Source organism: Phaenicophaeus curvirostris, chromosome Z (genome assembly GCF_032191515.1).
Source record: "Phaenicophaeus curvirostris isolate KB17595 chromosome Z, BPBGC_Pcur_1.0, whole genome shotgun sequence".
NCBI classification, from domain to species: Eukaryota; Metazoa; Chordata; class Aves; order Cuculiformes; family Cuculidae; genus Phaenicophaeus; species Phaenicophaeus curvirostris.
Genome location: NC_091431.1, coordinates 47,129,991 through 47,154,493, shown reverse-complemented (window position 1 = coordinate 47,154,493; position 24,503 = coordinate 47,129,991). Strand labels below are relative to the sequence as shown.

The 24,503-nt window shown below is 38.5% G+C and overlaps 1 protein-coding gene across 1 annotated transcript in view; it reads right to left on the bottom strand.

Annotated features, from left to right (window-relative positions):
* GLIS3 (GLIS family zinc finger 3) overlaps positions 1-24,503 on the bottom strand; it is a 144,823-nt gene that overhangs the window by 101,032 nt on the left and 19,288 nt on the right. The window contains 2 exon segments of the mRNA XM_069880357.1: positions 9,268-10,384; positions 15,928-16,135. Of these exon segments, the coding sequence (XP_069736458.1) occupies positions 9,268-10,384; positions 15,928-16,135 (1,325 nt within the window).

Sequence of the window (24,503 nt, the reverse complement as noted above, 5' to 3'; positions counted from 1 at the left end):
ATTAGCCCAGGCATTCAAAAGCCAAAAGTCCTTGTGAGTCAGTCAGAGCTGAGCAGCCTTGTTTCTCAACAGTGGCTCATTTTTTTTAAAAAAAGGAGTCTCAATAATCCCAGCAGTCTCAATACAAATATTCCTTAATTCAGTTTATGCATAGTCTACTCCTTTAAACAAATAAGCTGACCTCGTGTTCATGCTATCTACCAACTTCTGTAACAGATTACCATCAAACACCTTAGACAAGGTTTGACCAGTGTGTCTGATTCTCCTGGAAACTGTAAGATCACAGGACTGAAACTTTGTCATGCCAATTATGTAAAGCCACTGGAAAGAAAGCCATCCATTTTTGCAAGCAAAGTACTGCTTTCCACAGAACAAAAGAAGCATTGCCTTTTTCTATTATGCGACGACTCTTAGTTAGAATCAATTATTTTTTATTGTCAGCCCAGACAAGTTTGTTTGCATAGCTGTAATTTCTTAAAACAGAAATCCTAATGTACTTGGAAAACACATCTATCAGCAGTACAACTGGCCTTGAAGAAGAACAGTGGCATTGCTTGATGTTTACATCTGATTAACCTTGGAGGCAATTCTGCAAATTTTAAACAGTAAGAAATACAGTAAAGAGCCAAGGCAATTTAATTTTGTTTGATTGTATTTACAGAAATGTACCAAGAGTACCCATAAAGGACCACTGTCATCCTTTCCTTGAGCTTGTGCCAACTGATGACCAGTAGAAAACATTCAAAGAAGGAGAAAAGAAAGGGAGAGGAATTATTTACAACAACTCTTTGTATCAAGGAAACTGCTTCATGGACAAATGAGGAACATTTCATTTCAACATTTCATGCAGAAATAGCTCTTAAGAAATAATTTCTTAGCACAGTGACATCGCTATAAAATTATTTACTTGTGATCTTGAACTTTGTAATAATGTGTGTTAATTCCCAAGAGCTGAGGACTCATGGAATCAATTTGCTGTATATTCTTAAACAGGATGGTAAAAGAGTATCAAAACTAAATCAACAGTCCTTAATACACAGGAAAAACAATCACTCTCAATTAATAAAGGTGATATAAGTAAGCAATCAAAATGTGACTACACTGGTGTTTGGCAAAACCAGATGTGTTGAACAGAGCTAACAGAGTCCCATGGCAGTCCTAGACAAAACAGTCACAGTGTCCTCACTAGTTCCTCTTTCTGAATTTCCCTTTCTCAGTTAGTTCAGTGCCTTACACAGATAAAGATTGCATCTTCACAGTGACTACCTCTAAAAAGACTTCCCTGTTTCCATGCAGCCTTGTTCAGAAAGGTTTGTTCAGCAGTTGTTCAAGCCCTGTTAACACAAGATCAACACCATCTGCATTTCTATAACAGAGGACTCGACTGCACTGGCTATATTGGCAATATCCTTGTCCAAGAAGCCTATTTCAACCAATTATAGGGACAGTCCAGTATAATCATGTTCTGAACAGTGCTTAATCTTTATCTGGTCCAAGTCCTTTGGAAACCGACCCTGCAAGTACCTATCTGAAAAAGTACACAAGCTTTTAGCATCTGCAAATGCCACTTCAGCTAATTTGGGCTACAATGGTAGTAACACAGATGAACATGAGGGATCAGAGGCAATTTGGCTGATTGCTGTGTTTGGAATACTGTGCCTGTAGCTGAGGGGAGACTTTATCAGTCTCTACAACTACCTGAAAGAAAGTGGTAGTGAGGTGGGTGTTGGCCTGTTGTCCCAAGTAACAAGTGATGGGACAAGAGGAAACAGCTTCAAGTTGTGCCAGGGGAGGTGTGGACTGCATATTAGGAAAAATTTCTTAACAGAAATGATTGTCAAGAATTGGAACAGGCTGCCCAGGGAAGTGTCTGAGTCACCATTCCTGGAGTAGTTTAAAAAAACATGTGGACATGGTGCGTAGGGACATTATTAGTGAACGCTTCGCAGTGTCAGGTTTATGGCTGGACTCAATGAACTTAAGGGCCTTTTCCAACCTAAACAAATCTATGATTCGATGTAAATATGTGTATAAATGTGTGTTCAAGACATTCCATTGAGATCAGTGGAATCACTGAATTGTATGTCACTGACTTCAGGATTCTGCCTGGAAGAACCTCTAATAAAGTCTATGAGACTACTACTGTGCAACTTACCCTTTAAAAACTAAAAGAACCAGTTCCTTCTCTTGATTTCTTTAAACATTAAGTCAGTAAAAATATCTTAAACTAAACCTGAATGCTGAAAAAAAGGTCAAAGAATACTTTAGTGTATTAAAATACTTCAGAATATACTTCCATGTGATTTGCAATATATTTAACTAGTGCAATCACTTGTGCACAAAAAGGCAGGTGACATTGTCCCATTTCTTTCTGTACAAATAATCCAATCATTATTTATGATGCTTAATTCTCAATATTTGTTTTTAAAGCCTACCGTCATCAGACTTAAATTGTATTTCCTTTCTGAAGGAGCAACATTGCAATGCACGGTATGATCTATTACCTATTCTCTCTATGTCTCTCTTACTTTCTTTAAAACAGAACCATATTTTCTGGGAATGGTTTCTGTTTTGACTGTGTCATAACTTGCATTTTCTGTTCTCACAGCAGATATTGTTAGGCTTTCCTAACAGTAAATGGAAAGCTCCATAGTTCTCTCACTTTGCTCCTGATACAGGTCCAGTCATCAACCAAACAGGTATGCTAAAAATGCAAAGTAAAATTGGCAGAAAAGAGTAGAAGTTATTTCAATTTTTTTTTTATGGTTTTGAAAGTAATCCAATTTCCAAACAATTCACACAGACATGGTCCAAAATCACAGTCTTAGCATTAGCCTCCCACCTTTGAATTCAGATAATTTTCTAATTTAAAATCCTTGTATTAAAACCAAAACAAAACAAAAAAAACCAAACCAAACAAAAAAACAAACAAACAAAAATCTCCAAATCCTCTAAATTGGAATTTCAACAGATCCAAAGTTTGAGATGACATGCCACATTTCAAACAGATTAATTTTTTAACAGTGCTTCATTTTTTTTAGTTTACCATGATAGAGGAAAATGAAAATAAATCTAATATAATACAATCTCTGTTCCTATCTACAAGCACAAACAGGTAATAAATTAGAAACCTTTCAGTTAGGATGTTCACTGTTACTGGATTCTTCGCAGTCATGTTCTGTATTAGCAAAACTAGTAAGAGGCATGTTTGAAAAAGTTCGTCAAAAATCTGTCTTAAATTTTCTGAATATCTAAGTCAAAAGGCAAGAAAAGCTGGTTCAAATAATTAACATAAAAATCAAATTATTCACTGGAAGAACAAGAATAAAATCAGAGATTTCAGAGATTTTATTCTGTATCATAAAATGTGGTTCTTTGGCTATAATTTTTCACTGTGATCAGTTCTACCTCTGCATACAGGAAGAGTTTGCTTTGCATTTTTGAATGCATAGAGAGATGCTTTCATATTCAAGGTCAGTATTTTGGATACCACAAGCCTTTATGTGCTCACTGAACTCAAGTGGAAGCGGTGCATCTTGAGTAGCCACAGGAAAAGCACATATCATTACATTTTGAACTATGGACGTGTTGTGTGTTTCACACTGAAGCAACAATATTAAAAGAATACTAGTACCGTTGCATGAGGTAAGATGTATTAGCTTAGGCTAGATGCTATCTGATGTGATCACATGAGTTTGAGCTGTCCATGGAAGCACACTCACAATTCCTGATTTATTTTTCCTTTAAACAGCTATAACATCATAAGCAAAATCAGGATTGCTAAGATTGCACAAACTTGTGAGGGTTAAGGAGTCTTAGCTTTGTGGTTACAAATTAAAACTCACCTTTTCTGTGTCTACACCATGATACAGTCTAATTACTCATACATCTCTGTGTTTTCCACGGTATTTCTGTTTCAGTTAGTGAAAAAAATGGGCAACATGCAACTATAAACTTGGCATCTTTCAGAAACTTTCAGAAACTTGACTCTACAGTTACATTACTGTTCTTATAATATTATTTAAAACTAGTGCACAATTGCTAGTTTAGCATAGTGAGAAATTCTTCTGAAAGCATGTAAGCAAAATCAGATTAAAAATTTTTCATAGTTTCTGTTTTGTCAAGACCTCAGTGTAATACAGGATTTGATATGGTCTTTCCTTATCATCACAAAAGAGTGGCATATGCTGCGCTTAAAATATATAGTGCATGCCATATTAGCACGTCATGTGAAGGCTCACTGCTGGAGTTGGAAGATGGAAAAAAAAAACCCTTTTATTTTTACAGAATGTATTTCTAGACTTAATCAAAATTTCATCTTGAATACCATCTTCCAAGCATATCTATCTAAATACTCATGCTTGCCCTAAGATGTTTACTTTTGACTCAAAAAAGTATTATACAAGTGTCTTAAGTTTTATGTTCTATTTTATAACCATACTTTCTGGTTTGTGTGCATTGTAGACTGATACTTTGTGGATAATTTCTGATATTTAGCAGATGTTATGGCTTCAAATCTGACAGGAATGCTACCAATTTTATTGATTTAAATTGCATCAAGGAAATGTCATAAAACATGCAGTACATGTATTACTATCCCATACATTAAAATAGTAATGGCATTGTACTGAAGCACAGCTCAGAATTTACAGAAGGCAAAAAGTGTGGGAACATTTTACAGAGATGAAAGCCTGGATGCTGTGAGACTGAACAATTCTAACAAGGCCTTGAAACAGAAAGCTGAGAGATAAACAAAGTCCAGCTGAAAGGAATACAACAGCTAGTTCAGTGGGAACAAGTACCAGCTGAAAGAAAAACAATTAAAGAGAACTATCAACATAGTTAATTTTAGCGTAACTTGGTTTCTTAGCATGTGCAGCAGTTTAGCCAATAATATGTTAGTAATAGCTTTATGGACAGTTACCTTTAACCAATAATACACTGTAGATACCCTCGTGGGCACCCAGTTATGTAACCAAAAAGGGTTTATAAAGAAACAGCTAAGCTCAATAAAGTGAACACTCGCTGATCATATTGATCTCTGCATTTGATTCTGTGATGCTCCCGTCAACAAAAAAGATTTAATTCAGTTTGAAAAGGGTATTTCTAGTGCTCCTGAATGAATTTGCAAAGACAGGCCCTGAAATTTATCTCTAACAACATGCTGTTGCTATTTACACCAAAAACTGTTGTTTGCATAGCATGACAATAAGGCTAATTAAGTACCTCTTATTGCAGCTGACTTTGAAATGTACAAAAATACTCACTATAAAAGAAGGAACACTGAGTAGGAAATAAGATCACAGGTATAGCCAAAGAGAGCATAAGGTCAGCATTTGTCAATTGCTACTGTGGTTTCCACAGCTACCAGGAATTCTCTTCTTTCTAATCCAGAGTAAAAATGAGAGAATCTTAGATATCATTGTGTGGTAACTACTGGCAAACACTGGAGATTTTATCTCAGCCATTGGTGCTTGCATTTCAACACAATTTTTTCGCTCAACTGCTTCCTCCTTAACTTGCTCCTACAAAGCCCAAGCTAATGCATAGCTTAATAAATAAAGGCAACATATTTGAATGTGCCATATCTACTTCATATAAAGAAATTTAGCGATAGACACTAAATGTATATTACCATGTCATGAATAACTATTTTATTCTTTAAAAAGCATCAATGAAAAGAAGACCGCATTCTAGATGCAGTAGGCTGCACTAGAACCTGAAAGGTGTTTTAATGAAGCAGAGCCTAAATATTTTAACAGCTGAATTCCTATTGAATGAATTCCCATTCCAAACAAGTCAACTTCAGGTGAGGCCCCTTGTATGCAGGTACACCTCAACATCACAAATTTCCGTGTAATAAAGCGAGGCCAAGCATAGCCACCTACTTCGGTTCCCTGTATAACACAAAATGCAGGCCTTCATGCAATTCATGCTTTTTAAAATTAAAGTGTGTTTTTTAAAACAAGACCCAATCTTCTGAGAATGGTCAGGAATGAAAAACACACCACAATTTTTCAGTACACAGAGAAAGTATATTGGATCAAATAGCTGTAACCTAATCTGAACATGCAGCTTCAGCAGCAAATTCAGTTAAAGCTGGGAAAGAGCCTCATTCACAGAAAAACAACAATATGAAACAAATATATCAAGACCAGTAGGCAATTATTTTCCACTCTACCCTAGTTACCTTTGTACGGAAGGACAAGTATGTTCTCGGGTTTTGACCTCAAGAATGCTTGTCTTTAAGTTTGGATCTGATTATCGCAATAGTCACATGTTTTTATGTGCTGCAATCTGGTGTTATATGCAACGATTTTATCTTGCAGAATCAAGGACTGCTCATGCAGAACAAGAAGGAACCAATGACCAGAGTATCGCTTGTAGCTATAGTTTATCACTTTGAATTTTTGTTACATAAATCAATAGAAACTAGTTCAGATGTAGCACAACAAATGCTGAGGTCTTGCTCTGATTTTAACAATAAGCCCATCAAGTACTGTAGTTCTAGCTGTTCAAGACTGTTCTCATACACATGATTTCACATCACAGAGATATAACAGAGAAGAAAAGAATTATTATATGAAGTTCTGCTTGTAATTAGTTGTGCTTCTGATTTCGCATTCTCCCTATTAGTGTTACAATACTGCAGCTTAGAAGCTACCCTGACCTTGTATGACTAACACTTTGCAACACTTGCTGAGCTATCACAGCAATTCACTAGGATACACAAAACAGTACATAACACATTTTCAAAACTCACCTACACAGAAGCAAGTACTGCATCATACATATAGAGACTAGGACCTATTGTAATGTATGCTTAATAAGGACATTGTCTCTTGCAAAATGAATTACCTGTTTTGATTTATCGCATACATGCATGAATTCATACAAGTTCAGTGAAAAGTTTCGTATTTCTTTTGCATATTTTTTTCCTAATTACAGAAATCATACTTCATTATCATCTTGCCCGAAGTGTTCTCAGTAATACTTCACTAAAAATCTCAGTTTAAAACATTAAATTGAGTTGATACAATTGTAAATTTCACTGCTTGGTAAGAAAGGGATGAAGTTTGGCTGAAGTACAGTTTCCTAAATATAGAGAGAGACCTCCAGACCATGGACCCTTGGCATGAGAAAGTCAAACATGTTTCTTCAAATTCAGATCACTTGTGAAATGGTAAAGGAAGAGAGCAGCAAGCTGTTACATTCAAACCCTGCTAAAGAATGCCATTTCAGCATGCTTGTCCCTAGAAGGGAGGCCTATGCTCCAGATTTACATCCATATTATGAGGGTTATCTTGTCACCCTGAATATTCAACATTTCATTACATTTCCAAACATCAAAATAAGACAAGCATGTGGCTGCTGTTTCTGATATGCAAATTTCTTGGCAGTATCCAGCAATACTTGCTGAACCTCAATAAAATTAATCATACTTTTTAATGTTTATGAAAACAATAACTCTTTGAGAAGCCAATAGAAACAATTCTTCTTTTTTTTTTGTGACACAACATGACTTGGAACACACTTTAGTTTAGGTTTAGTGATATCAAAAATGTTATCATATGCAGTACCTAATACATTTAACATTCATCATGAGTCAACGATGATTTCTTCAAAGCTAAGGACACTTCAAGGAGGCCTGATAATCATAAGAAGGTAACTGTAAACAACCTTTCTGAACAGACAAGGCAGGGAACATAGCACATTACTAGCACAATGCTTTCCCCAGTCTTCCTGGATCTCTCATCAGAATTCTCCTGTAGGAAGACCATAGGTACTTGCATTACTCTTTTTTTGGTGCTTTCACCATTGCTACCCTCCTTCCTCATACTGTGCATCTCCTTACGCATCTGCTGATGCCTTTCTCCACCTCTTTTCTTACATGTGCTATTCCCTTGAAAAATTACTTTCTTGACTCCCAATATTCTTTTTCCTCTTTCTCTTTCTCCCCATAAAGCTTACAAGAAATCCCTGAGGAGGAACTATAATCAGCAGTAAACTCTGATCCAAAATATCTGAAAAGCAGGAAAGAATATATTACGGAATTCTAAAAAAATATCCAGACAGCAGAGGGCCTAAGTTCAGCCTCTAGTGTGACAAAAGGGAAGGAGAAAGAGTCTTCCTAGTGTCGTGACACAATCTTCACCATATCCTTTAAAGTAAAGAGAGAAAACTAGGAAGATATCTGCCCTCTCTGAAGGAGAGATGTTACTTTGGAGTAATATGAGTGAAAGGAAAGAATTTATGTACTGTACAAGTGAACATCTACATCATGGTAAGAAAATCATTCTAGAATCCTAGCACCAATTTGTATTTCACAACACATAAACAAATACAGTTGTTTTTTTCAAGTGAACAATAATCAGCAGTTATTCCCAGGAATTATATATTTATTTTTTTGTTAGGTTATGCTGAGGAGTGGAAACAGCAATAGTGAGGCTGCTTTCTGCTGACACTGAACAAGCACTTAGTCAGGGTAAACTAACTGCCATCCAAAATACAGACGACACGTAACATCAAACAAGATCCTGAATTACAGATACTATTGATGGTTCACTGGAGTCTAAACATAAACTGATTCTAAGTTTTACTGGGTCAATTGGCACCCCATGTGATTACATATGTGTGAGACTGATTTGCATTGACCCTAAGGAAAACAGCAAGAAAAACATGACTTTGTAGTTTGAATGCTCACTGCTAGAATCCATTAACAGAGAAACTGTCATGTGTTTTATTCCTACTATACTCATGGAAACAGGATTGAGAGTCTGGTTTTTGTTAGCAATGCAACAAACAAGTTCCTTAAAAAACAGCCCACTCTTCTCAACTTATCATGGTAACATTATGTAAGATCCTGAAAATTCCTCAAGTCAAAAAGGACTAACACGATGTAAGAATATATCAGGATAAATTAGGCCATTTATTGTGCAGCACTTTTCCCACACATATCCTTCATACAGTTATTTAAGTACTATTGGTACTAAAGGTTTGCTTTATGAAGGTCTACTATGTCGCTTTTGCAGTCTACAGTAAAAGTTTGTAAATTCCAAAAATAAAGTTTCACCTGATCCTATTTGTCACTACATACCAAATTAAAGAATACCTTTCCTATTTAGGTGGAAAGATCATTTCTTCACACAGCCTGAGAAAAGTGCACACCATTAACTAGGCAAAAGAAAGGCAGAATTACAACTTCTTTATATCTTCATGAGCAATAGAGAGCCTTTTATTGGTAAAAGAGACAGAATTCTGACTTACCGTGCATTTGTTTGGCTTCTCTCCTGAGTGAACTCTCATGTGAATCAGCAGTTTATAACGGGCATTAAATGGCTTGTACCTTCGTGGGCACCCTGCCCAGAAGCAAGTGAAATCCTCTCCCTTCCTCTGATCTATATGGATCTTCTCTATGTGCCGCACAAGTTCCTCTTGCTGGTCATACAGTTCACCACAGTCAACCCAGCGACAGCCATGTCTGCCACTAAAATCATGTAGCTCGTCATCTTCATCAAGAAGGGAGCCTGGGGCAGATGGATGCACAGGCAGTGGGTGTACATGTCTGTGCGGGTGCCGGTGCTGGTGAGTATGGTATGGTGGGGGAGGCCCTTGTGGAGGAGGCAGCAGCAGCAGGGGTGGAGGAGGCATGTCAGCTGTACGGTCCGAGAAGTCATCTGGCTGTTCATTTTTCAGGGTGCCCACCACCCGACTGTCCGTGGGCAGCACACCCTGCTGGATCACCATGTTACTTGTGGTGGCTGTCTGCAAGCTGGCTTGCTCCAGCTGCTGCATCTGCTGGTACTCACCAGCCACATTCTCAGTGTACTCTGGGAAGGTGATGTTGCCATTAGCCATGTGAAGGCCTTTCTGGGCAGTTGGAATACAGCAATTTGGGGGTATACAGCTTCCTCTCACTCCCAAAAAATGTCCATAGACCTCAGCCTGAGGGGAGACATTTACTGGTGATGTCCTGGAACTGTTGATGTAGGCCACCAGAGACATTGGGGATGTACGGATGATTGTATTGAAGTCGAACCCAATGCCGTCAGAACGTGGAGATAGAGAGAGTGCTCTCTTTTTGGAGTGGGCTGATTGAGACTGGGCTGAGGAATGGCAAAGGCTAGAGTAAGAACAAAAGTTATTTTCCATGCCATGTAAGTAGGATGGTAATGAGTTAGAGACAGAGTTACTGGACACGGATGTTCCAGGTTAAATATTTAGTAAGTCCCCCAGCTCATTGCTGCTTTGCAAACCTTTCTCAGGAGGAACAGAAGGAAGTATTCTGTACCCATGCGACTGCTCTTGCTTAACACTCAAAGTGGACTGACTTCCTGACAAGCTTAATGTCGTAGAGGCCAGAGATTCATGTGACAAGAGCAACCTGGAATAAAGGTACAATAAAGTAGGTAAGAAGTTAGACAATTCAGTAGCGGTTCTTCTACCTTCACATACAAAAAAAAGAAATTAAAGACTAATGTGAGAAATGTTCTCCCCAAGTTTACATGCTCAACTTCAGCACCCTCATTTAACACACCTGCAGGCATACACAGGCAATACATAGTAACAAGGCCACTTAGGACAGCCATCAACTTTAGAACTATAAGATTTTGAAGAAAAGTTGCTGCAAGTGTTCTTGATGCATCACTGCAGAAATCAATGCAATTTTTTTCATTAGCTGTGGTTTAAATAGGCTTGAGCTTCTGAAGCCAAAGCATTATGCTCCTGCTTTGTATGAAACTCATGTTGATTTGTGTTGACTATTATCTTTGCTGCCAAAGAACAGGAAGAAAACTGTAATAAATATTTAACTTGAGTGACTCTGTCAATTGTAATGCATACAAATAGTATATTCTCTGCAGAAATAGTTCAAGTTTATAAATATAGATAATATCTAATTTTGCAAAACAAACAAAATAAATGAATAATGTAGAAGAACTGGTTGATGGGGTGTAGTCAGTTTTGATTTGATGATATATCTGCCTCCAAGTCAGCAATCAAAATTTTTTATGGAAGTGTAATCTCGCTGGTTTTTTTTTGCTTTTTCACAGAAATATTAAGAAACTTTTGTATGCTGCAACTGTCCTACCAGTACCTTAAAAAAACCCAACCTCATAAGCTCTTAACAACATTATTTCCCACAGAAAGCTATAAAAAGAAAATACACGACATTAGGGTCCCTGATGCATAGTTGCAAATGCTGGGTAGAGGCCATGTGGATTTATGTCTTTATGTTTCCAGTTTACATCTTGGCAGTCTTGGATTTCCTGCCAGACAGGGCTGCTACATGTATATTAAATTCTATTTTTAATGGGTTCTAATAGCAGGAAGATCCAGGTATTTATCTAGATGAACCTGGAGATCTCACAGATACAGAAGCCTCTGCATTTTAAGTTTTGGGCTTTAACTCCTGGGTTTATTATTTTCACAGAACACTTTCAAATAATAGAATTTCAAGGGTGGATCAAGCACATAGGAAATTTGGTTTCTCTTCTAAATCTAAAATGCATTGCTGAAGGTGGATGAGCCAATCATTGTTCCTCAGCTTCTCATGTGAAAACCAAGATACATAATAGCTCCTCATAACATTCAAAGGCTTTGGGAGGTTGAATTAGCTTAAAAAAAAGACAGCTAGTAAGTGCTAACAGGTATCTTAAATACAAGGTGTTGAAAAAAATCTTTATCACAGCTCTAAGTAAACAGTATATGAAATATTTACATGCAGCAATCAAAAGACTGTTACACAGGCAGGGAATAATGTACGCTTATTTACAAAGTTAACTCCCTATAGTCAGTTATTTATAATTATTTTACTGCATAGTTTTATATTGCTACAAACTCCAAATGTCTAAAAAAGAAAGTATGCACAATAAAGAAAATTAATAAAAATAAGTAGTCCTCTCTTTCTTGATACAAAAACAGTTAAAGGAAGCACCTTTGAGGAGGCACTTCTACTTATTTTACTTGCTTCTTTTTGTTTGTAAGAGGGAAGCAACTTTTGATGTCTAGTCAGGGTAAGCATTACTGCAGTTGCTTCTGAATTCCTTAATATTTTCTTACAGACACTGCTTCAGGAAACCAGGATCCATGTGACAGATCTGTTCAGGCTCATAGTTGCATTGTATGTTTGCACCACAGCCCTACAGCAGCAACTGCAGCTTTGGTGGAGATACATGAAACTACTTATTTTGAGAATTGGTGGTAAGCTAAAACTGAATCCCATTTAAAACAACAATCAGTCAATCCAAGAGAGCAAGAGCAGATGCTAAACAATGGCTCTGGATATAATTCAAATGAATATAGCAGTGGTTACCAAATCCCCATGATTTTGCGTTAGCAAATTTAGTTTTCACTTCTGAGATCTGTGAACTACTGTTCTGTTAGATGAGCGAAGTTGAAAGAATGTATGAAAACAGTAGCTAAAGTTGTTCAGGCAAGAATAACGGATACAGCTTTCCACATTAAGTTCTAGCTTCAAAGGTTAAAGCTGAAAAATCAGTGTCTTTGTTCTTTTATCCTGCCCACAACACAAGCAGTCCCCAAATAATGTTTTTTTTCCTACTACTTCATATTACAGCATTTTCCACCACTTCAGAGTCAATCAATAAGAAACAAAAGCTGGTTTGCAGCATCTTTCATTTAAGGGCTGGATCACACTTTAAAAACACAGCCCAGCCATTGCTGAAGAGCTGGAGGAGGGGAATTGGTGTTGAAGGCAATGTGGCTGGCCCCTCAGTGCCTTTTTATCTAGAGAGGAAGCCTGGCACAGGCTGAGAGGGAGTGGAAGCAATGTCCAGATGCCATGTCTGTGCACACAGATAGATCATGAACAGTGAAAATGGAGCTTTAAATATCATCCAGCGTTGCTGTAGTGAGCTATAGGATAGATGGGTCCCTTGCTCAAAACACCTGCTTTGTAATGGATGGTTGATTTGCTGTATCAGAGTAAGAAACTTCCTATTCAGATTGAACATCAGTGTAGGGTACTCTTTTGGAGGTTACACTACTCTATCAGGGTTTAAATAGTACTTTCAGTGCAGAGCACTGACAAAAAGTGCAATTAACCTGCTGACTACAATTTGCATTGAGAGAAGTGAGAAAAACGCGATTGTTATATCAGGCCAATCTTGTGTAAGATTTAAATCTAAAGAGATAATTGTTTCTGAAAAAAGAAATCAATTCAGGCTGTTTGGTCTGTTATCAATGTGCTTTGTTAAAGCATAGTTCATTATAGGGTAGTTAAATCACGTTAGCATGCTGTGACCCCAAAGAGAGATCCACAGTGTTCAAGAGAGCAAGAAAAGTAAGGTTTCATTTTTTTCATTCTAGGTCATACATACATATTTATATCTGGAAAATATAAAGGGGGGGGTGTGTGCCAGTTTGATTATTTAAGTTTTTACTTTCTCTTTTATAAGGAAAAAAAATCATGCATCAATACAAGTCTGGTTTTGTAATGTAAAGAAGTCTAATCATATACATAGTAGGACCAGTGTAATTGAAAAAGCTACTAATGTCTAAGACAGAGGAACATATTCACTAGCAAAGCTGAAGAAAAACTGCATTTTAGAAGCCTCAGAACAAGGCAAAAACAAAACGTTCGCCCATAACTGAAAATACACAAGAGCCAGATAAGCTGAAGTAGTCTGGTTCCCACTTAAGCCTCTAAATTCAAAAGCAACTAAGATTTCCAGCTCCCAAAACAAAGAAATTTCTTTAAAACTCATCCCACACTGTGACTAAGTAGTTTTCTGGGTAAAAATTAAATACACTTACTATGAAAATGAAGAGCCAGCTATACCACTATGCCAGATTCTCAGATAGTATTAATTGGCACGCTGGCTTATTGTAACCTAAACCAGCTGTCAGTTTGGACCAGCTCTTTTATGAAAACTTACAAGAGACTTACAATTATTTTCCATTCTCCACCTGTATACACATGGCACAGTGTTAAGTATAACCCAGAATCTTCAACATAAACATGGAAGAGTGCAAACTAAGTTCTCTTATCTTTTCGCATGGCTTTCTGCTTTACTAACCAAGAACCTTTTGCTCTTTCCTAGGTCCTTTTCTGACTTGTGTCAATGTAAATGGCAGTATTACACCTAGTTTCAAGCAGCATAACTGAATATTCTGAAATAATTTTTGGGGAAACTCTCAACCAAGATGGAAGAAGGTTTTATGCCTCAGGGTGTATCTACCAAAATCTGATGTTATCTGTAGCAAAACTCCAATTTTGCCAGCTTTTTTCTTTCTTCCATCAGTAAAAATCCAGAGAAGTTGTTTTGGTTTGGGTCAATTCAACAAACAATCTGGTTTGGATTAAGCTGCCAGAGCACAGTTCATGATGCTTGAGAGATACAATACAGAGTTAGTTTAGGCAACCAGTTTGAACAAATGCAGTATATGGCTGCAGCAATTAAAAAGAAAGTGTTTCAATAATCTGTGACTTAAATCTGTGAGAAGCTGATTTTATAACATCTTCGTTGATAAATCATTAAAAGAGACTAAGGACATTAGAGCCTTGATTCTGACAGAGTTTCAACTTCATTTCACCCTTAGTAAATGTTTCTTTAAAATAAAACCAAAATGTATAACTCAGTACTGACATAGTACACCCGCCACGCATTCAGGTGAAAATAAAAGTGTCTGGAACAATACAGGCACACCTAAAACTACTAAGTAAGTAATAATTACTTAATGATATTTTTGTATCATCATTTTTTTCTGTCTCAAAGGCACGTCTCTGAATTTGTCATCATCTTAGCCTGAATTATTTCCCTGACACATTTACATAAGAAGCATAACTAATTTTGTAAATTGGCATGGAGATCTCTGCCTTCACAACAAAAGTGACAGAAATGTCACCAACTACCTCATAGTGGAGTAAAGCAAGGTTTTCTTCCAGTTACATACTACCATTTTTAATTTTTTCAGGAATGTTCCTTGGCTTGTAATAAAGTCATATAGTAAAATGTACACTATTTTGATAATAAAGACTCTTGTGGCCTTTTATAACTAAGAAAAGTTACATTTCAACTAAGTAGGGAACTGTTGCTCAAGTCACATCTACAAAAGTGGGAACACAACTTCTGAAAACATACCAGATTGTTTTTTCAGTGTACATTTAACTAATATTCAGGAATGTGCTTAAGATATTTGTATGGAGGTTTTCAAATGATTCTTTTCTCTTCACGCGTGTTTGTCTCATAATCTCAAAAGTTATTCAAGCATTTAAAAATTAATTAACAAATATTTATCTATGGTTTAGTGACATAAAAAGGCAACATTTCCAGGGAGAAGCCATAGTTTTTATTGAACGATTCAGGGGAGCTAGGAAAACGGATACACTTTCAGGGACACAAGTCTATCACAGATGAAGTTAACTGCTGGCTCAACACAGACTTGGAACAACTGATCTGATTAATTTAATTATGTAAACAATTAAGCAACTTGAAAGCTAGGGCATTTGACAGGGTGAGAGGAATGTTAGCAGGGCATGTAAGTTTATTTTGTGTGACGTAAGTGTTACTTGACAGGCACCAAGAGAACACTTTTAGCACTATGACAAGCTTGAAACAGGTCACTGCCCCTGCAGATGTAACGTGTACTATTTCTGCTTTCATCCTCCATAACATTTCCTGTCCTTAGTGTAAAAAAATACAGTTAAGTGACTATAAAAATCTTTATCTTAACAATAAAGCTCTATCAACACAGAAAATCTGTTGCCGAATTTCACCCATAATTTGAATGATCCAAATAGAATTATTATAGCTGATGTGAATTAAATAGCATTGAATTAGATTTCATGTGGCATAACACAGCATCATGTAGTCAATTTAATCACTAGAAAGGTTGTATTTGATCTTTAGGAGAATTAAAATACCCTCCTTTTAAAATACTGAATATAAAAAAGTAACTCAGGACCTTGAATCTGACAGGGAAGCACTCAGGGTGGAAGCATCCATGGACATCTGTAAGCTAGGGCAGATCTGGTTGCATGCTGTTGAAACCTGACTAGCAGGAGGAGAAACAGGTCCCAGCTGTGGAACTGTCATGGGACTGCTGGTGACTATTACACTGTTGCAGATGCCTTTTCCAATGGACTTGCACTGGGGTCCATAACCAAGACCTCCTAAAAATAAATAAGGCAGGTCAGTGTTCATCTCCTATGAACCCATGATGAAGCCACAGAACTCGCATCACTTTGCAAAGCAGTAAAAATGACTGGAACCAAATATGTTCGGATGAGGATGAAACAGGGGACCAATGCAAGGATTCTTCAAAATCCTTCAAACACAAAAAGCAGTATTCTAAAGGGGAATTAATAGATTATGCATGTTTAAAGCATGCACTGAAGTACATAAATTAAAGACCAGGCATCATTGATAAACATCAGAAAAAAATACCACTGGAAGAGTCCAGATAAAGGAATAGTCCTCAGCTGAGGGACAGCCAAGCCACAAGTGCACCTTTCTCTTAAGAAGGAGAGGAGAACCCAAGGAGGCTGCAGGAACACCACAATGCCTTGAACCCTACCAAACTCCACAGCTCCAAGCCATTGCAAGCCTTCCCATCATTCCTACCACTAGCCATCCAAAAAGCACAGGGACTACAAGCATTCATGGAAATTGCAGCCACTGCTGTACGTGTGGTGTGGTGAAGCACTCAGGCTGCACAGTTCCACCGTAAGGAGAGAGTTACAAAATGAAACTATAATACAACAATGAAATTATAATACAACAAAAACTTATAACGGCAATAACAGTTTTCATTATTTGATGTTCTGAAATGCACAGCATACCATACATGACACCAGATCAAATTTAATTATATCTTAGATCAATAAATTCCACAATAATGGAATTAATTAGCATGAAAGAAAGCTATTTAAGTTATCTGAAAATCTCTCCTGATGTTGCTGTGAGAATAACAGCTAGATATAAAAGAATGGCAACAAAGGAGTAAAGGCAATTAAAAGGCAATTTTGCTGGGGGGTGGTGGGGGTGGTCCTGTTTGTTGACATCCAGTATTTCAGAGCTTTGAAAACAGTCAGTTTTAACACTTCCCTGTTAACTGGCCTCCAGTCTTATTTGTGTGGATTCTGTAGCCACCAAAAACAGCAGAAAAGGGTTCGTCGAAAACAACATGTTGTAAGACAGTAAGTATGAAAGAGGACAGAGAGACCAAAGCATTAATTAAGACTATGTCAATGTTTTCTTCATGTAGATCAGACTTAAGTCACCATAGCCTTTTCAAGCCAAATCTGTCTTTTCCCACGATATGATGAAACTTTGGGATGTGGCAGTCCCCAGCTACTATATACATCTTTGCCATATGCCACCATATCTGCAAGGTTGTTGGCACCCTAGTTGGACTAGCTCTGACTGAACAAGCTCAAAGGTTTGCCTGGAAGACTTGTTTCCAGACAGGAAATATCCCAATCTCTCTCTTCTTGGTGGTGCCAAACCTTTCAGGCTTCCCTTCACTGATTTTAGTCATATTATTAATGACTATAAGAGACTTAGCACTTTTCCTTAAACACAATGGCTACTTTTCTGCTGTTTCAACAGACAGATAAGAGGCACTACTTCATGACCTCTTTGGCAGAGACATCAGTTGCACAGCAGTGGATATCAAACCCCCAGACACTCTCATTAGGTGTGTTAAAATGGAGCTTCAAAGGGGGAGGGGGGGGAAGGCAAATACTGGGGATATTCAGTTCCATAGGATCAGCCAAAATCAGCGTCTTTTGGGGAATGTGGGCTTCTTCACATTAGTATCAATCTCTGAGCCCAAGATTTTTTGGGAGACCTTGATGCTTGTAGGTGAACTACACAAAAATTCCATCAATATTACATTAGTTATAAGCAGGTTTTGTATAGCATGCAATGTGGAATCTTTCAGGGTACAAGTAAAATTACTTAACTATGGCTCAAAATATTGACAGATTATGCATTTTATTGCAAGTCTTATGAAATAGAGTAGTTTCTCAACTATATTATGCCATACTACACGTAACTGAAATTGTGATCCTTGGTCTTTATTTTCTTAACAAAATAAAATTTAAAAAAAACCCCAAAGCTAGTTAGAGAGAAAGTTCTGAAATTGAGATCTTAAAACTTTACTGTTTTTAACATCACGGTTATAATCTTAGCTCATGATGGTCTTAATACTTAAAATTAGCAATGCCTTGTTAGAAAGAAATTTCCTCCAAAGCCTCTGGCAGTGTCCACTCTGAACAACAAGTTTGATAGACCATTAATCTGACTTGTACTAGCAATTTCTATGTTCTTAACTGTTTGCAGAGACTCAGCCTTCACAATCAGGAAAAACAGGCCAGAGGAAACACACTAAACAGAATTATATGACCATTGTATTATGAGAAAATAAAATGTATGCACTTTAAATGCTTTGAATTTGAATGCAGTTTAAATGCTTTGAATTTTGGAAAGGCAGTTGCTTTACTATCATAATGCATTTTGATAAATTAGCTTGCACTAATTTCCAATGCTATTTGTCATTGATTGTATGAAGTAATCGAGTATGTACTTTCAGAAACTGTACTGTGAGACAAAAGAAACTGACAAAGCACAATGAAAAACAATGTCTCCCTTCAAGTGGAACCAAGGTAAAAAATTATCCAGAACTGACCAGTGAAAACAATACCTCACAGGTGATTAACTTAGCTGGTTTAAAGCAGACAGCAATGAGATCACCTATTTCTATGGAACACTTTAACCACTATATTTAAACAAATGAAAACAGTGGTCTTGTAATGACTAAACCAAGAATATATTATGAAACAGTCAGGTCCAGGAAACTTCAAGGAGAAAACATAGACTGTCAAACAAAACTTTTCAATTAGATATACAGACATTTATAATATATCCTATTAATTTTAAACTAGTTTTATTTCTATCAGGAAGGCCTTATTAAAAAGGTATTTTGAAAGCTACTTTGTTTTCTTATTTTACATGAAAAGTAAGAAGTTAACTGATAACTACCACACAGGCCAGTAAATGTTTAACTGAACTAAAATACAAATGTTTTAGCTGCAATGTGTAACTTCTTATTTGTTACCAGTGACATTAGATGACTTCTGCTTTTGTCTTTGTTAGGATAATATATAATATAAGTGTTTCTACTGCAGAAAACATACAGCTTTACATCTTTGGTTTAGGCTACTACTTCTCTACAGTATTAGTTACTCATACCAGCTTCTGTTAAGTTTCTGTCTACAGAACTGAACCTGACCGTTTAGTTTGTATGTCTGAAAAATAAGTACATTATGCAAACCTGATATTATTCTCAAATAACTGGTATGCATAAACTCCACTAAAAATGCATTAATATTAATATAAATATACTTCACCAGTATATTAATCTAACGGTGAAAAATAACAGGTGAAAAATAAAAATATGTCACATTTTAAATTTCAGTACTGGCTAGCTCCTTAGAATACCACTGCAGTACTAACAGAGAGAAAATTATTAGTATAATCAAAATGGAAATATGCAGATATTTGAAAGAACAAGAGACAATTGTTTTGGAATTAGAGATAATACTTTCCAGTTCCAGTGCCACTGGGAAATTACCTTTTGAATCTGACCTAAATGAACACAGAACATATACCTGTATATGTGTGAGAATACAGATTGTTTTTTCAACTGACTTGCAAGTGGGATTACTGAGGAACAAACCAAAAAATAATATTGTCAAAACTTCCTCTTACATTCAAATGAAATCCATAGAAAAACACTTTGCTCATTAAACAGTATTGCACTCAGCTCAGATAATTTTTATCTCAATATCCTTACTGTTTTAGAAAATACCATGTAAGAATATAAAATACCATTGCTATCTGTAATCATGGGATTTATTATAAAAATGACTTTATCATTCCACGTACCAAAGCAAGTCAGCATAGCAATGCACCCTCTGTTCATATAGTAATTTCTGATCTCTTGCTGTGTTCATCAGGCTGCTATCTAACATGAAGGCAACCTTCCTCACACACACCTTACACTTGCTCTTCCCATCAGCCTGGTAGTATGGGCAGTGAGTAATATTGTGAAGAAAGAAGAAGATTCTGTACTTCCTCCAGGCCTCAGGTAAAAGGAAGATCTTTTGCCTCCTTCATCCATTTACATGCAGGCATGCTAGCACCATCCAAGAGAGCACCAAGAGCAAGGGAACAGAGAGCAGGCTTATGCTGCCTTAACTCAAATGATCAATGACAGTTTCTCCCTAGTAAAACCTGTCACCAGCTGTGCAGGAGCCTTTAGTAGAGGGCAAAAGAGCAAGGAGTTTGCTTTCCACCTCCAGCATGGACCAGGTCTCAGCCTTTGCACTGTAACACATCAATGCCAGGCTGCATTGCATGTCATGAGCCAACAGGTGACATCCATTTAGCAAAGAAGCATGCAATAGAGGCTTTGTTCAAGATTAAACTGTAATCTTCATTAAGGCTACCTTTCTAAAACTTCACATAAGTTACTAGACCACTGCCTCCGAGAAAAGCATCTTTACTCCCTTAACAGATGGAAACCATAAGCAGGATAAAAGAAGAATAAATGCCAACCTGTTTATTAGTGATACTAACCAAGAATAGGTGGCAAATGTTAACATGGAAAGAAACTGGCTTTTGCAGTATGCAAGCAGGAATGTAAGTAACTTGCAATCACATTCAGTAGGTTTTTGTTTCCCAGATCAAGTCCATTGTTCAAGAATATTGAAGGGTAATTTTGAAAACTGCACTGTCCCTGAGTTTCTGACAGTACAAACAAACTTCTTGTCCTTGCATTAAAAACAAGACCCCATTTAATGCTGTTTCTCTTAAAACATAATATCATAATGTTGTCCTAGTTGTCAGTTTAACAAGGCAGAAATAAGAAGCATACAGCATGCATAACACGTATTCTAAGAGGTTTTATACTCAGTTAATTAGTTTAACTATTGCTTTCATGGTTCAGTTAAAAGTTTCATGCTTCATTAAATAGCAATATATTTTATCACCTAAAAAAAACTTTTCAGTAAAAATACAATTGTCTTTTCAAATTTTAATCTTGTTAGCTGATGTATACATTTGAAGCATGTCCAGCTGTCCAGGTCTCAGGCTGCAGAGAGTGCCACAAGCTTGCAGAGGGCAGCAGGGGCAACAGCTGTATAAGGTGACAGCAGGTGGAAGATCTCCTCAGCCTGGTGGCAGAGCTGCAAGAGAAAGCAGATAGGCTAAGGAGCATCAGGGAGTCTGAGCAAGAGATAGACTGGTGGAACCACACCCTGAGCTTCCTGAAACAGGAATACAGACAGGCACCAGAAAAAAGTCCCCCATCAAACCAATTTGGTATCCTTCCTCCACCAGGATGTAGGCAGGGACTTAAAGGGAAGGAGTGAGTGGAAGCAAGTCCACCAGTGGGGCAGAAAACAAACCCCCTCCTTGCCCACACATCCCCAGGTACCTTTACACAATAGATAAGAGGCTCTAGATGTGGAAGACCGACAGCAGGAAAACGTGGGTGATAACTCATCTACATCAGAGGAAGGACCAAGACCAGAAAGACACACACGCTGTATTACTACAACTGCCATAAGGAGGAAAAGGTGGGTCAGTTGTAGAAGACTCACTGCTGAGGGGAACAGAGGGTCCAATAGGCCATACAGACCATACTCACAGGGAAGTCTGATGCCTCCCAGGAGCCCAGCTAAGGGTTATTGCTAGGAAACTCCTCAGTCTGGTAAGGCCCTCAATCTACTGCCTGGTACTGCTTTTCCATGTGGGAGGTGACAAAGCTGCAGTACATGGCCCAAGGGTGATTTAAAGAGATTTTAGGGTCTTAGGATGGCTAGTGAGTGAATCTGGGGCCCAACTGATTTTTTCTTCCCTCCTCCCAGTTACAGGCAGTGACATTGGAAGGATCAGACGGGTCCAGTCTATTAACACTTGGCTCCATGGCTGGTGTCACCATAACAACTTTGGGGTTTTTGACAATGAGATGACCTACACAGCACCAGGTTTACAGGTATCAGAGCAACCTTTCTCAAAGGGGAGGAGGGTCTTGGCTTAGGAGCTTGCAGGGCTCATTGATAGGGCTTTAAGTTAGATGTGAATGGGGAGAGGGATGATATCAGCCCTGCCTGTGACAAGTTGTGGAGGACAGACAATGTGGGTGCTGGAGGGATGGAGTGCCAGTATGGAACCTCCTCCTGCTCCCCCAGGGTGTGCTGGGGATGTTGTAGCACAGTTGAAGTCCTGTGGAAATGAGCAGGAGGCTCCTGAGGTAGTAGCTGCCAGGAAGGAAACTTCCATGGAACACCTTAAAGGAAGTAAGGGGTGATCAACTGAGAAGGTGATGCAGCCAACAGCCCAGCTGAAATGCCTCTATACCAACACATGGAGCTTGGGCAACAAACCAGAGGAGCTGGATGCTAGTGTGCAGCTAGAAAGCTGTGATCTGGTTGCTGTCACTGAAACTTGGATCCCATGACCGGAGCGTGGAGTTAAACCACCATGACATATGCTGGAAAAGTAGCACAGCAAGCTGTAGGCATTCCAGGAGACTCCTAGAGTGCATTGAAGATAATTTCTTAACCCAGCTAACAGACATCCCTACCACAGGGGATGAAATACCCTGATGATCATCAATACAAGTAAGGGGTACAGGAAAGGCAAGGAGTATAGTCATGACCATAAATTCCAGGAAAGTAAACTTCCAGCTCTTCAAGGACTTAGTCAGTAGGACCCCCTGGAAAACAGTCCTCAGGGACAAGGGAGCAGAACAGAGCTGGCAAATATTTGAAGATGCTCTCCATAAAGCACAAGAGCGCTCAGTCCCCAGATGTAGCAAATCAGACAGGAAAGAGAAGAGACCAGTGTGGCTGAGCCAAGACCTGCTGGTCAAGCTGAAGAGTAAGAGGGAACTGCACAGGCAGTGCAAGCAGGGAGAGGGAACCTGAGAAGAGTATAGGGATACTGCCTGATTGTGCAGGGATACGGTCAGGATGGCCAAGGCGCAGCTGAAGCTGAACTCGGCAAGGGAAGTGAAGAATAACAAGAAGGGCTTCTACAGGTACATCAACCAGAAAAGGAAAGTTAAAGTAAATATACTCTGAATGATGGATGAAAATGGTGACCTTCTATCAACAGACAAGGAGAAGGCTGAACTACTCAATAACTTCTTGCCTCCGTCTTCACGGACAATTGCTCTCCTCAACCTCCTGGGTCAACAGACAACAAGTAGAAGACCAAGGGGGTAAAGCCTCTCCCACTGCAGGGGACGATCAAGTCTGGGAACACCTGAGGAACCTGAACATTTAGAAGTCTATGGAACCTGATGAGATGCATCGAAGAGTCCTGAGGAAATTGGATTATGTGGTTGCCAAACCACTCTCCATGATATTTGAAAAGTCATGGCAGTCAAGAGAAGTCCCTGGTGACTGGAAGAAGGGTAATATCATCCGTATTTTTAAAAAGGGCAGAAAAGATCACCCTCAGCACTACCAAACTGTCAGCTTCACTTCTGTGCCTGGGAAGGTCATGGAACAGACCCTCCTAGAAGCTATGCTAAAGCACATGGAGGACAGGGAGGTGATTCGAGACGGTTAGTATGGCTTCACTCTGGGTAAGTCGTGTCTGACAAACCTAGTGGCTTTCTATGACAAGGTAACCACAGCACTGGACATGGGAAAAGAAATGGGTTTAATCTATCTGGACTTCTGTAAAGCCTTTGACACAGTCCCCCACAACATCCTTCTCTCTAAAATGAATAGATGTGGATTTGATGGGTGAACTGCTCGGTGGATAAGAAATTGGTTGGATGGTCATATTCAGACATCAGCTTGATGACCAGATGGAGATCCATAACAAGTGGAGTCCCTCAGGGATTCGCACTAGGACCAGTGCTGTTTAATATTTCCATTGATGATATAGAGAGCAAGACCAAATGCACCCTCAGCAAGTTTGCTGATGACACCAAGCTGAGTGGTATGCTTGACGCACCAGAAGGGTGGGATGTAATCGAGAGGGACCTGGAGAGGCTGGAGAAGTGGGTCTATGTGAACCTCATAAGGTTCAACCAGGCCAAATGCAAGGTCCTACCTGGGTTGGGGCAATCTGCAGTTTCAATACAGGATGGGGGAACAATGTGATTGAGAGCAGCCCTGAAGAGAAGGACTTGGGGGTACCGATTGATGAGAAGCTTGACATGAGCCAGCAATGTGCGCTCACAGCCTAGCAGGCCAACCGTGTCCCGGACTACACCAGAAGAAGCGTGGCCAGCAGGCCAAGGGAGACGATTTTGCCCCTCTATTCCTCTCCTGTGAGACCCCACGGAGTACTGCATCCTTTTCTGGAATCCTCAACATAAGAAGGATATGGAACTGTTGGAATGGGTCCAGAGGAGGGCCACAAACCTGATTGGAGGGCTGAAGCACCTTCCCTAAGAGGACAGGTCAACAGAGTAGGAGTTGTTCAGCCTGGAGATGAGAAAGCTCCGAGGAG